The 14,449-nt window shown below is 40.7% G+C and overlaps 1 protein-coding gene across 4 annotated transcripts in view; it reads left to right on the top strand.

Annotated features, from left to right (window-relative positions):
• The window catches only part of LOC118429785 (toxin MIT1-like), a 25,995-nt gene extending 24,823 nt beyond the window's left edge, over positions 1-1,172 (top strand). For all 4 annotated transcript variants that reach the window (XM_035840421.1, XM_035840420.1, XM_035840419.1 and 1 more), the window contains exon 2: positions 222-1,172. In XM_035840421.1, coding sequence (XP_035696314.1) covers positions 222-488 — 267 coding nt within the window. In that variant the 3' untranslated portion in view covers positions 489-1,172. The remainder of the gene's footprint in view (positions 1-221) is intronic.
• The last annotated feature ends 13,277 nt before the right edge of the window (positions 1,173-14,449 follow it).

The following is a 14,449-nucleotide window of genomic DNA, read 5'->3' as shown; positions in this document are numbered from 1 at the left end:
ACGTTAAAAAACAGCCGGGAGCCTAACCTCTGCTTGGAGAGTAGATGACAATAACATTTATCCATGCCCAACAAATGTCAATTCTATCTTATATACAGAAAATCTTCCCTCTTCTTAAAACAGGTAAAGGCTACAGGGCTGGAAATGCTATATAAAGGTTTAAACAAACAAACAAATATTGAGTCCATTTTTCTGACGATGCCTCTGTTGTGTTGCCGCAGGTATGTGAGAGCGATCGCCAGTGTATCCAGGCTCGGGGCCAGAAGTCGTGCTGCGCGCCGCTGGGCCTACGGGACCTGTTCTCGGGGATCCCCGTCTGCAAGCCGATGGGCCTGCGGGGCGACCGCTGCCACATCGCCGGGGACTACCTGCCCTATCCGCTGGACGCCCCGAGACGCTTCTGGCGCTGCCCCTGCGCCGACGGCCTGTCCTGTCTGGCGCCCAGGGGCAAGGTGCTAGGCCGCTGCGATTATCCACACATGCGCTGATGATGACGTCACCGGCGCGACCGCCATCTTTGTTCGGTGATGACGTCACCAGCGCGGCCGCCATCTTTGTTCGGAGATGACGTCATCGGCACGACCGCCATCTTGCTTCTAGAAATTTGCATATGCGGACGGGCGTGTCCTTTAGTATGACCTTGAATGGTGAACTGTTATCTAACAAATGAACTGTTGTTTGACAGCCTCAGTAACCACAGTAAAGCAAGAAAGGTCGCTTGTCCAGTATTTGGTTTTAGGAGCACATATCAAGGAAAAATTGTACCGGATAACTAAGAGGAAATAGTTAACATTTCTGTCGAATTGTGATGCATTTTAGAAGAAAATTAGTGTTCAACATCCAGTGAGAAACTCTTCTTGTAGATAACCTTGAAGTACACCACTGCATTTGTCATACTACAATTCAAAGATTCATTGAAAACACTTTGAAATGGAGGCAGTGCAGAGGGGAGTTTATAGTGGAGTATGCCCGCTATAATTTTTTTCCTTATAACATTTCAAGTCCATGCCTACTACATTTGAGTATACCTATTTGAGTCCTAATGTTGTGTTAGGAAATATCAAAGATTCAGGTCCGATTTTGACCTTACATGATACAATATTCACAAATACGAGCTGGGCTCTTGAATGTACAACTTAATAATTCACAATAAAAGTATGATGACTTGAAAATGTTTTTTGTTGTCGTTGCTTTTTTTGTCTCTAATGAACCCACTTTGTTTGAATCGGTCAGAGACAGTGTTCACTTCCTAGTTTAGCATGTGAGGTTGAAAAAGTTAATAAAATAAAAGATTGCCCGGGTTGCTGTCTCGTCCATCCCGCTAGGAGGCGCTCTAACTGCACCAAACTCCCAGTCAACGTTTTAGCTTGGCTTTATAAAGGAGCTAGTTTACTTATAGTTATCCTTATTAGCATAGTATTAGTAATCATCATTATTTGCATTTAACTTATGGAGATCTGTATTCCACTTAGAAGTAAAAGTCTGTCAAGAGAAACTTGTAATACTATGTAATTCTGGACACCTCGGATAGTTCCACATCAGATGCCAAACTTAGTCGCTTGCTGCAGTGCTGAAGACATCCGCAGGCGGCGCCTCTAGAGCAGGGCGAGGAAACCCATGCCTTCATGAGCCGACTTCCCTCTCGAGTCAGGGATGAAGGGGAAACAACTTAACCGAAAAAACAACGCTATTGGGACCCTTGAAAAATGTCATGGATGGATGGATGGATGGACGGACGGACAGACGGACAGACAGACAGATATATAGACAGATAGATAGATAGATAGATAGATAGATATTTATCTATTCGACCTAACAATCTATCTATCCAGTTATCTATCCATCCATCTATCTATCTATCTATCTATCTATCCATCCAGCCATCTATCTATCCATCTATCAATCTATCTGTCTATCTATCTATCTAGCCACCCATTCATCTATCTATCTATCCGTCTATCTATCCAACTTCTTACCTTTTCATCTATCTATTTAGCCACATGACTTTATTCTATCTATCCATCTGTCCATCTATATATCTAATCATCTATCAATCTATTCATCAATCCAGCTTTCTGTCTATCTATCAATCCATCTACGCATTACATGGTACTTCAACGTGGTTTCCACTGGGCCTAGCCTTGCCATCAGCCGTCTATCCATCCATCTATCTATCCATCTATCTATCCATCTATCTATCCAGCTTTCTGTCTACCTATCAATCTACATACTTCACCGTCATGTTTTCCGCTCGGACCAGCCTTGCCTTCTAACTATATATCCATTTTCCATCTATCTATCTATCCATCCATATATCCAGCTTTCTGTTTACCTATAATTAATCAACACATTACATACTACTCCATCGCGGTGTCAGCCTCACGGTTTCCGCTGGGCCCAGCCTTGCCACCAGACACCGTCACGACTACAGAACCCCCGTGTGACGCGAGCAGTGACAGATGGGTCCAGAAGTTACCCCAAACAAGCTTGTAGTTTGAGTGAGAAGGCCACAGCGGTTTGTCGTCGCCTGGATTCCCACGACTGCCGGGAGGTAAAGTATGCTAATTAATGGCGCCTCGGACCTTGACAGAGTCAGGGGTAGAGATGACGGGGCTAGCGGTCAGGAATGAAGGTCGATAAAATAGAGAGACATTTCTGAAGAATTTAACTTTTTCTGGAATGTTTGTCTTGGCTAAACTGTACTTAAACTGTACTTAAATTATGAGGCTTTCATATATACCTGTCTTTACACATAAAGCTTATAAAAAATCAAGAATGTAAAAAAAGACATGATTTGTCGTTTTTTTTCTTCCCTTTGTTAGACTAAAGGTATACAAAATAGACTTTCTAGGGAAGAACAAAACTTAGCGTTAGCCTTTGTTGATCCTGAGATCTTATAGAAGAAGTCAGTACAAGGATTTGACGTAGATGCATGCATATTATAATTTTGCGTCCTCTTACTGCAAAGCATGAAAAGTTGAACTTTTCGCGTGACAGCTGCCATGACAAAGGAATTTCGCTGCCATGGCCGCCCATGGCACAGGTGTAGAGTTCCCCGATGTGCACCTGTAAGGTTTCTACACCTGTATTACAGGAGTTTACACCTGTAAGATGTAATGCTCCATGGCCAACGTTGTCTTAAACTGAGAAACGACAAAACAAGTGAGGTAGCAGCAAAACTCTTTATGTGGAAAAATATGATCGAACTTGGTCCAAGAGGCTTGATAATGGTAGTATGATGGCCCTGTACTGTGGTCAGAGTTGCTGACTTTAAGAATCAAAAGGTTTTGGGTTCGAACCCTTACAGCAATATTATCCCTTTACACCTATTTCCTCACTAAACCAAGGTAGCTAGCTACGAGCCTAAATACTGTAAATGCATTTAAGTTCGCGGGGATTTAATTTCGCGGTAGCGGGAAAAAAGGACTTTTCGCGGTGGTTTTAAGTTCGCGATAGCATCATACACTGTAGTCTCTTACTGCCATGGAAAAAATGTTCGCGGTGTATTTAAGTTCGCTGTGAAGGGGCCACCATGAAAACCGCGAACATAAAACCACCGCGAAAGTTTCTACATTACAGTACCATCACGGCTACAGGTTTTGATACCAGACTGTTCAATTTCACCCGTTTTAGATACCACCGTATCTAATTGTACCAATCACCATGAAATTTGTCACATTATTGTGATAACAGAACAGCATTGAGAGATACCACCACAGGCATGAGATATCCCTGGTGACGAAGGACGCCCTCTTCCGGTTGGCATTGACGATCAAGGCGCGGTCTAAGAGAAGAAGTTGTAGTGACGCAACAAAACCCACAGTGACGCTCATACGGTCAAACTACAAACTATAGGATAGAAATACGAAATAAAATTCAAATTCTACTTCCCAAGCAATAAAGGCTAATATGAGTAACTCCGCGATGTGATGTTACAATCAGGTGAGTTTCTTTTCTAAAAGCAAAGCAACCTTTTATGTATGCACGTGTCTGTGTCCGTATACCTTTGTGTGTGTGCGCGTGTGTGTCTGTGTACGTGTGCGTGTGTCTGGGCGTGTGTGTACGTGCGTGTAAGTATGTGTGTCTGTGTACGTGTGCGTGAATGTGTGTGTGTTAGTGTGTGTTAGTGTGTGTGTGTGTGGTGTGTGTGTGTGTGTGTTAGTGTGTGTGGTGTGTGTGTGTGTGTCACGGTGTGTGTCTCTGTGTATGTGTGTGTGCCATTGTGTATGTAGTCGAGGATGGGACTGGGTACGGAGGTTTGTGCTTGTGTGTGTTGTTTGCTGTGACAAGGATGACTTAAGACGATATTACGTTACATCATAGCGCAACACAAACCCTCTGATGTGGTCACCAAATCATGCAAACCTGAACTGAACTGAAAGGTCCACTTTCGAACACTTTCGGTCGATAGGCATGCTGGGAATGGACATCGGTCAGGCGACTTCCGGTTCTACTTGTCGCCATGATGGATGAGGCGATGAACTGCTCTGACAATGTTTTGCCAATTACAACTCCACACAAGTGGTTCTCCCGGGGCCATTAATCTTACTCACTCCCGGGGAAGGCGCGTGGTGTGTCTCTGGCAGGGGAGGGGGGTCCGTCCGTGCCGTACTGACAGATAGATTTTAGATCAATTCCATGGGATCGAACCTAGGACTTACGCTCTTCACAAGATTTTATCATCATAGTTTTCTGTCAACCTTATTGTCTTGACAATGTTTTGCCAATTACAACTCCGCACAAGTGGTTCTCCCGGGGCCATTAATCTTACTCACTCCCGGGGAAGGCGCGTGGTGTGTCTCTGGCAGGGGAGGGGGGTCCATACGTGCCGTACTGACAGATAGATTTTAGATCAATTCCATTTCCATGGGATCGAACCTAGGACTTACGCTCTTCACAAGATTTTATCATGATAGTTTTCTGTCAACCTTATTGTCTTGACAATGTTTTGCCAATTACAACTCCGCACAAGTGGTTCTCCTGGGCCATTAATCTTACTCACTCCGGGAGAAAGGCGCGTGGTGTGCCTATGAATGAATGAATTTTATTGCTCAAGAATCGCACAGGGTACAATGTATGGCAACCAATAACAAAAATAGCTATACAGATAATAGTACTAAGAGGCTACATACAAAACAACAACAAAACAGAGGAGGGGGGGTCCGCACAACACTGCCAGATAACTTTTAGATACGACTATGCTTGTGTATTATAAATTCATACGTGTAACGCTTGTTAAGGCTTAGGTCACAATTCCAAACCGACCTAAGCTCTTTAAAAAAATTGTCATAGTTTTCTATGTCAGTAAGTCGCCACCCATAGTGAGCAATATAATTGAGCTGTCCCCAGTCATGATGTTTCTGACCCAGGGCTGAGAAGAGATGCTGTTACAGTTACAATGTAACCAGTAACCTTGGAGTGGCCTTCGGGTCACACCTTGAAATGAATGGCCTTCAGGTCTTGTTACGTGTTGCATTAAGTAAAAGGAAACGAAAAGCTTACCGTCTAACTTCTTCAATCATTATTAAATGATTGGACTTAGCTTTGGCATGGGAACAGCCATCATACTTGAAGTCCAGAATAGCTACTATAGTTTAACCTTGTTTCTTGTAATGTGCAGGTTACACAAGACAGCAAATGACACATAATCTCATTCCTTGCGTGTTGTTAACAATAACTTCCCGATGTTGTGCTTGTCCCAATGGCATAACACCGAGACTGCAGTCTGGAATTCAAACTCAGGACGTCCAGCAACCCTGTTACCGCTAGGCCACGATTTTCAACGCCATCGATGAAACATTTCTTCAACGTTCAGTCTGTCCGCTCTTCTCTCTTTACATAACCCTCCTTCCCCCACCGTGACCTGTGATCAGTTTTAAAGCCCGTGGACCAACATCCCGTCTTCCCCGTGTATACACCACCCTCGCCCCGCCACATCTGGGGTCACAGGCTGTTTGTTTAGTTGTTTCCAAGTGCCGGCGAACTTAGACTCTTGGAATTCGCCGGGCGTCTTGAGTTACCTACCTCCCTGGCAATGTTTACGTGGAGGATAAGTCCATCTGAAACCCGTCTTTTTAGAAGGCTTGCCGCCCTCTTGCGTGATGGACGGTGTCAGACGATGGGAGGACGAGGATGACGTCACACTCGTAACCTTGGTGACGGTTGGCGGGAATCTTTGTCCATGAAGAAGATACAACTTGTCTTCCAATATTCTTTATGAATTGATTCATTGAGAAGAGATAGTCCCCAATCCAACAATGGCGGACAGTAGCCTGAATTGATGCCAGACTTTATAACTTAAAATCATAATAAAACCAGTGGATAAAGTATGATTACGATGATCAAATAATTCAATATCAAAATAATGATGTGATTAAATGCAAGGTCTTTGACAAAAAAAGGCAAGGTTTACAGATCCAGACGTTTGAAATTGTGTCATTTTTATTCATCAGCTGTTTAAGTGCTTTACTAATGTGTAAGTCATAGTCTGCCATTTTAACCAAAGGTTCCTATATGGACAAACGCCAGGTGGAGATAGCTCTGTAAAGCCTGTGTTTCTTTGGAACAAATTGATTTCTAACGTAGTTTATGAAGGGGAAAATACACAAGTATTGACTAATTACACTTACCTTACAAATCAACGCAGTGCATACACAGTTATATTGTCGTCTTGGATCACTACTAAAATACATTCGGTAACATACATACCTTAACGATATATTCTTTGACGTTGCAGCAAAAATTGGTTAGGGGTGCGGACAGAAAACGGGGCATACGATAAAAAGTTCTAAATCTTCCCCACCACCATCTCCTTGGAGAGTAACATGTACTTCCCGCCGTGGTCGTACATCTTGCGCTGATCACGATCGCCTAGAAGCGCGACTCTGACAAGATACCACCGTAAACATCAAGAGTGTGGACAGACAATGGGACATATGATCAAAGGCACAAGCTTCCACCACCGACATCTGCTCGGAGATTACTTCCCGCCATAGTCGTGCATCTTGCGCTGATCACGATCGCCTAGAAGCGCGACTCTGACAAGATCCCACCGTAAACATCGTTAACAGCTGACCCCGCAGCATCCCACAACCTGACACACATTAGGCTCCCAATATGCGCACGGGGAGTCATTCTGCCAGGCAGGTACTCGAGCTAGAACTGGTGTAAGCTCTCTTATTGTTTCCAGACAGGGTCAGCTACCTTTGCTTCGCCTTACTAGGGGCACAGACACGTCTGTAGGATGGTGTCAGAAGGAATTATTTCAAAATCATTTCTTACATTATCTGGTACCCCTTTTCAGCTGAGTCGACGATTCTTGAGCGACAGATGAGCCGCCTAAAATTTGACAGATCCCTCAATGAATCTTCTTTACGTTGTGTATTTCATGTTGTCCTATAAATCATACCTCTACACCGTGTATCGTTTTCTGAACATGAAAAAAGACATGTTACAGATATGATTACATTATAGAAATAATTAATATTTAAAACTTATTTTCAGCCGCAGAGCTGCCAGGTTTTACACGAATAAATCTCTTATCAAAACATTCACCCGTTTATTCATTCATTCATTCATTCGTGCATTCATCAAACCATGCATTTATTCATTCATTCATTCATTCACTAATTCATCAATCCATTCATTTATTCGCGCATTCATTCATATCTGAGTCATGACTTAAGTATCACCTGTTTTCTCTTTAAAATTATACTTTTATATCATTCAATTTTCCATCCATCCATCCATCCATCTTTCCATCCATCCATCCATCCATCCATCCATCTTTCCATCCATCCATCCATCCATCCATCCATCCATCCATCCATCCATCCATCCATCCATCCATCCATCCATCCATCCATCCATCCATCCATCCATCCATCCATCCATCCATCCATCCATCCATCCATCCATCCATCCATCCATCCATCCATCCATCCATCCATTCATTCAATCGTTGTCTCAGGCCGCGGTGATGACTAAATTATTATGTGTTTTCGCTTTTAAATCATACTTTTATAACATGGTTCATGATCAATTCAGAAAGTCGTAGATCATAGAAATCAAACTTCTCAATCTGGTATCCATCCAATGCAAAGGGGACTTAAGGACAAACGCACACATCCCAACTAGTTTGTGTACATCAGACAGCTTGTCATGTCGAAAGAGTCCAGATGTGTAGACATGTGAGACGACACGAGACTGTAATGATACGGCGGAGTAACTTTCGCTGTCGCTACGGAGTTATTACAGCTAATTCAAGAAAGATGATAGAAAATTATCTGAAATTATCGTCGTCAGATTTGGGGGTTCAAATCGTTCAACTAGGAAAGTCAAGACGATTGCATTACATTTCTAGTCCATTTTTATCAATTTCTTGACGACATTATACTTAGAAAAACAATGTTGGGCGTATTTAGATTTTAATCAATTTACATTAACTGCAATTATAAGATTTACAATAAAAGTTACAAATAAGATCACCCCGCTAAATAACAGTTACTCGGGCAACTCAATGTTATTTTAGAGAATCACATCCAGTTCCAAAATCATATCGTTGCTTGAGTGACTAACTGCCATTTTTGTATCGTATTTGTTTATCTTTTAACCAGCATGTCTAAGCTTCATCGCTATAACATTAATCATAGTTATGTGACATAGTGGACACTATAGAACCCAATTTTATTCTCTCTCTCTCTCTCTCCCTCCCTCTCTCTCTCTCTCTCTCTCTCTCTCTCTCTCTCTCTCTCTCTCTATATATATATATATATATATATATATATATGTCGACTTAATATGTAACTTTTAACGTGTATTAGAAACAGTTGTTAGCGGAAAATTGGCGTCTCTTATATGCTATGTGAATCTGTTGCGTAATTTAGCCAATATGGCTGCAACGCACATTTTGGTTTTGAATAAACTTGAAACTTGAATAAAAATCATTAGACGTAAGTAAACATAAAATTATAGATATCATAAACTGGGTAGCGCGGGTTCAACGCCCTTTGCAATGTGCGAATGACGCCTGCAACTTTGATTTCAGAAGGGGTGGGAAAATAAGAAAGGCCACGGCCGAAAATTATTAAATTCCATATGGACAATTGAGTCCTTAAATAGTAAACATTTCTTTTTTGCTATAACATTAATCGTTGAAAGAAAGTAAATATAACATGATACCATAAACTCAGGTCCAACACCCTTTGCAATATGCGAATGACGCCTGCAACTTGGTTTGTTGAAGTGGTGGGAAAATAAGAGAGGCCACGGCCAAAAATTATTAAATTCCATATGGACAATTGAGTCCTTAACTAGCTAGTAAACGTTCTTTTTTTCTATAACATCAATCGTTGAAAGAACGTAAAAATAGAATGATAAATATCACAAACTGGGTTCAACGCCCTTTGCAATATGCGAATGACGCCTGCAAGTTGGATTTCAGAAGTGGTGGGAAAATAAGAGAGGCCACGGCCGAAAATTATTAAATTCCATATGAACAATTGAGTCCTTAACCAGTAAACATTCTTTTTTGCTATATTAGCCGTCAAGAAACCTCTTAAGACGCCCTGACGTCATAGACTAATCATTTTTGTGCTGTACTCTGCCCAACATGAATGAAGCACATATAAAGGTTGGCTACAATTGAATTTCCAGCCATTTCCGTACCTCGACATTCCAACTTAGGCCACAGCAAGTAAGTTTTATGGATGGCATCCTATGCAGAGTGCAAAAATAATGAGATAGGGCGAATAAAACAAGATGGGTAAAAAAAACTGGATGGCTAAATTTGTAAAATAGACACCATAAACGTCGTAAGAATATTTGAAGTGACAAAACGTGGCATCACAACTAACAGGGCATTCTTTCCTGAAGTTAATTATTGTAGTAAAAGTGATACTAGTGTGGTACATTGGATTCACTTGCCAAGTTGACAACTATGGCTACCATATTGGATGCACTTTTACAACTATCCAACAAGTTTCTGCAACCATATCCATGGCTACATCCCTAGTGTCACTTCTACAAGTATGATTATTAGGCTACAACACAACATGTTTGCCCCTTTTGGTCTATGTGACCATACCCGAAGAGGAAAAAAATCTTGTTTTTTTCCCCTGAAATCAGGCGAAAATTAATGAGCGCGTTGATGTCATTCACAAAATTTACTTTCTGTGGCCTTACGCCTGTTCTCTTTCCTCGCAGTGTCACAAAGGAGTTTCTCAACCGGCTGGGCGAAAGTGTCAGTCAATCGTGCCGGCTTTGTGTCCGCTGATTTCAACCAGTTAACCGAAATTGTCACAATCCCCTAACATCTTTACGGACAAGAATGCCCCTTCACACGGAAGCCATTTACCACCCAAATGTGATCCTGACAATGTCAACAATTCACTTTTGTGTCCCATTTCTGAATAAGAACACCTTATCTACTAATAGTAAATATAAAACTATACCCATAAGGTAAGGTAGGGTCATGTGAGGACTAGACTCTGATAAAAACAGTTTTGGATTAAGAACAAGTGAAAGGAACTTTGCGGTAACTTGGTTATGGAGCCGCGCCTCTACGGTTACACCCTGCTGTAGATCTCTTACTGATTTCCGTAATGGTCTCTCCGCTAAATTCTGTTTTGATAAACAAACACCAAGGAAACTTGGCTACAAGATAATGGAATTCGCTTGGGGCTTGAGCAATTCCCGCTGCGCTTTGTCCAAGGCCATTCTGCGCTCGGGGTATTCTAATGGACGTCCTTGCTATTCACTGGCAAAGAAAGAAACGTTTAAGCTTGACATTTGACAAAATTAAGTCTACAAACGTTTTTAAAAAATCGCTTTCAGTCAGTTCAAGTACTGGTGGTTAATGGGTCTCAAGGAAAAAGCTGTGCATTTGTTCTGCTTTATTGGCGGACTGTTGCCTGAAAAACGTTGACAACTAAAAAGATGAACAAAAGTTGTCAAACAAATGGTCGTGTCAAGCTTGTTTTTACACAAGTTTTTAGACCAATTGCTTTTTGTTTTCTTTAAGGAAAAAGCTGTAGGTTTGTTATGCCTTATTGGCGGACTATTGCCTTATAAATGTGATGAACAAAAGTTGACAAACAAAAGAATGTGTCAAGATGAAATCACACAAGTTTTAAGACCACTTGCTTTTTATTTTCTTAAAGGAACAAACTATACGTTTGTTCTGCCTTTTTGACGGACTATAGGCTGAAAAATGCGATGAACGAAGGTTGACAAACAAAAGAGCGTGTCAAGATGTTTTTACACAAGTTTTAAGACCATTTACTTCTTTCTTTATGCCTCGAACATTGTCAAGGACGTTGTGTACATAACAAAAATCAGATGCCCTGACACGGATAGCTCCAAAAACACCGCGACTCACCCTGAAGTTCACGTCTAATAATGTCAACGATAAGACCGAAAAGAGCAAGTGCGCCTCGCATTCCTTTTTACTTTGTTGCTAATCTTGCCGGGTAGCTCTGGGCGCATACTTGACCATAACCCACTTATGTGCGTAATTGTTCCTGACATAAACGTCGCTGTGCATCTCGAAGACAGCTAATCCCTCGACTGCGGCCGTAATTTGATCCCTGTGCCCGGGGCCTGCTGACCTCACCGTTTGACACCGGGGCTTGACCCCTAACATTGTTCTTTTTTTTATCAGGAAGGCACAACCGCACTCCTCTAGAACAAGAGTTTGTTAATTTTGTACCTTAAACAGAAGATGAAGTGCACTTTACGTATATGGTTGTACTAAGTCTGTTAACAATAGAAATACTCTATTTAGTTATATAGAAGGTAGATTCTATCACTGCAGACATATTAGTAGCACTGACAAATTTATATTCCTCGTGCGTTTTGACATACTGACTGTTGCTAAACCCATACAGTTCTGCATTCTCACCATCACCACGAAACGCAAAAATAAGTCCAACTTCTGTGTTAGACTAGATCTGTGATATCTTATATATATTGTCTTGTTGTGACCTGTACTTAGCTCGGGTGGGCAAAAATTATAAGTAAACAGACCGGTATGGCAGACGTAATGGTGCACTCAAGTTGACAAACTTATATTATTAGCGCCACCACTATTCATACACAAAACATAAAAGTAAACAAAATACAAAATGAAGCGAAATATAAACAATACGTATACTTGTCACAGAAGGAACTAAAATGATCAACTTAAATTATGAGACAAATGATATATGAAGAAAGCTGGTGGAGGCGCATGCCCAGTCTTGAATAACGAAATGTCAAATTTAACACTGAACGTTAAACTTTCTGTATGTTTCTTTCTAAACCATTGTACATTTCTCATGTATGCGGGCGATTCTTGTGATACAACCGTACAGAATGGGGTATCTATGTTAGTGATGTAAGTAATTGGCTGAAACATACTGCTTGCAGGTACAAATGCTCATTTCGTATTCCCTCAGCGAACTTGTATCACTCAACATATAGCCTTGTGTCTAAAATAATAGAATGTAATAACTAAGTCGATGGTCAGCAAAAAAAATTGTATGAAATGTTTCAAGTACTGTTTGCTGTGGGTATGCCGAATTCTAAGTCTATATGAAAATGAACTAGCCTATGAAATGTATTCACGACAATGTAATCCCATATACATGTAGGTCTTGCTACTACTTTTTTTACTGTGTTTGCGGATTCGCACATACGCCTATTCCTGCACACTTGCCTTTCACTACGACGCATTATATATAAATATACATGTAAGCACCGGGCCAAATTGCAGCACAGTTTAAGGACTTGCATATACATTGTTAACGTCCTGACGAGTGACGATAGCAAGAGCTTTGGCTATTTGAAGAAAGGATACAGCGTGAATACGGCGATAATCTTCTTTATATCAATAAGATTACGAACTGGCAATATTTTCTTCGTCTGGTTGTGCAACTTTTCTGTTGCAACTGTCGACTTAAAGTTCACTACAAATCACGTGATAGTATGATTGATAGTGTATTTCAACATTCAAAGATATCGTACGTTTTTGTGGAAACTTCTTGTTATCTTTCGGGACTCGATTATTTCTTGATTTCAAAGCGTAATTCTTGACAATAAATGCCAAGATTTTTCGATTACTGTAATTGAAACACTGCTGTTTGTGTGTAGACTAGTTTTCAGAATTCCTTTAAAATGCTCGTATGTATCTGTATATCTCTTTCTCTACCCCACTCTCTCTTTCTGTCTCTATTTCTCCCCCTCTCTCTCCCCCTTTCTCTCTCTCTCTATATATAGAGAGAGATATCTGTATCTGTATCTGTACCTATATAATTTTGTACTGATGTAAATTGTACAAGTATCGCAACACGTAAATGAATATATAAGTTAATACACGATATGAAAAATATATATTTTCTCTACACACACTACACATATACGTGGACATCTTCGTGGAAAAGTAACCAGGGCGTCGGTATTGTCTTACGGCCGAGTTAGCTTACGTGCTGGCCAGACTGGGGACACCAGCTCAGACACAGCCCAAGCCTATAAGCCCTATCAACCCGTGATAGAGACGATAACATCGCTACAATAATGTAATTATGAAGCACATTACCTTACAGTCTGTAAGCCTAAAGAGTGCCATTAGCAGGTAACACTATATCAAAGACTTATGCTGGCCTTTATTTTCATACTAACTAGGATGTTGCGCTTTATTCCGTACCTTTATTTTGAACTTTGTGTAACAGTTGATACCATACATTTTACCGTGTACGATTGTCGTGAAATAGATTCCTTCTTAAGAGACAATATATTATCTCTCAAACACACACATTGTCATTAGCATGGTAACACTATATCAAAGACTTATGCTAGCCTTTATTTTTATAGTAACTAGAATGTTGTGTTTTATTCCATACATTTCTTTTGTATTTTGTGTAATAGTTGTTGCCATACAGCTTACCGTGTACAATTGTCGTGAAATGAATTTCTTCTTGCAATAAAGTGACTATATATCTTCTCACAAACTCACATTAAATAGTGTCATTAGCATAGTAACACTATATCAAAAACGTATGCTAGCCTTTGTTTTTATAGTAATTAGAATGTTGTGTTTTATTCTATGCCTTTCTTTTGTACTTTGTGTAATAGTTGTCATACATTTTTCCGTGTACAATTGTCGTGAAATAAATTTCTTCTTGCTATATATAAGTGACAATATATTATCTCCCAAACACACACTATTATCCAAAAGTGTCTTCAGAGTGACTTTGTCTTACCTTGTTTCCTTTTGGACACCAAAGTCTATACAGACTATGACACTTGTTTGCATTCATAGTTATAAAGGGGGTATAAAAGACCAGTTTGTCCCAGATCACTTCAGTGTCACTGACCAAAGATAGCGGGTGCTATTTGAAACTTCTGACGTTTCTAAACCAAAATCATATCCAGTTGCTTGAATAACTGCTTTTTGGCATACTATACACGCGCT

The sequence above is a fragment of the Branchiostoma floridae genome, chromosome 13 (assembly GCF_000003815.2).
Source record: "Branchiostoma floridae strain S238N-H82 chromosome 13, Bfl_VNyyK, whole genome shotgun sequence".
Taxonomy (NCBI): Eukaryota; Metazoa; Chordata; class Leptocardii; order Amphioxiformes; family Branchiostomatidae; genus Branchiostoma; species Branchiostoma floridae.
Note: the sequence above shows the minus strand (reverse complement) of the source record. Positions and strands in the feature narration are given on the sequence as shown.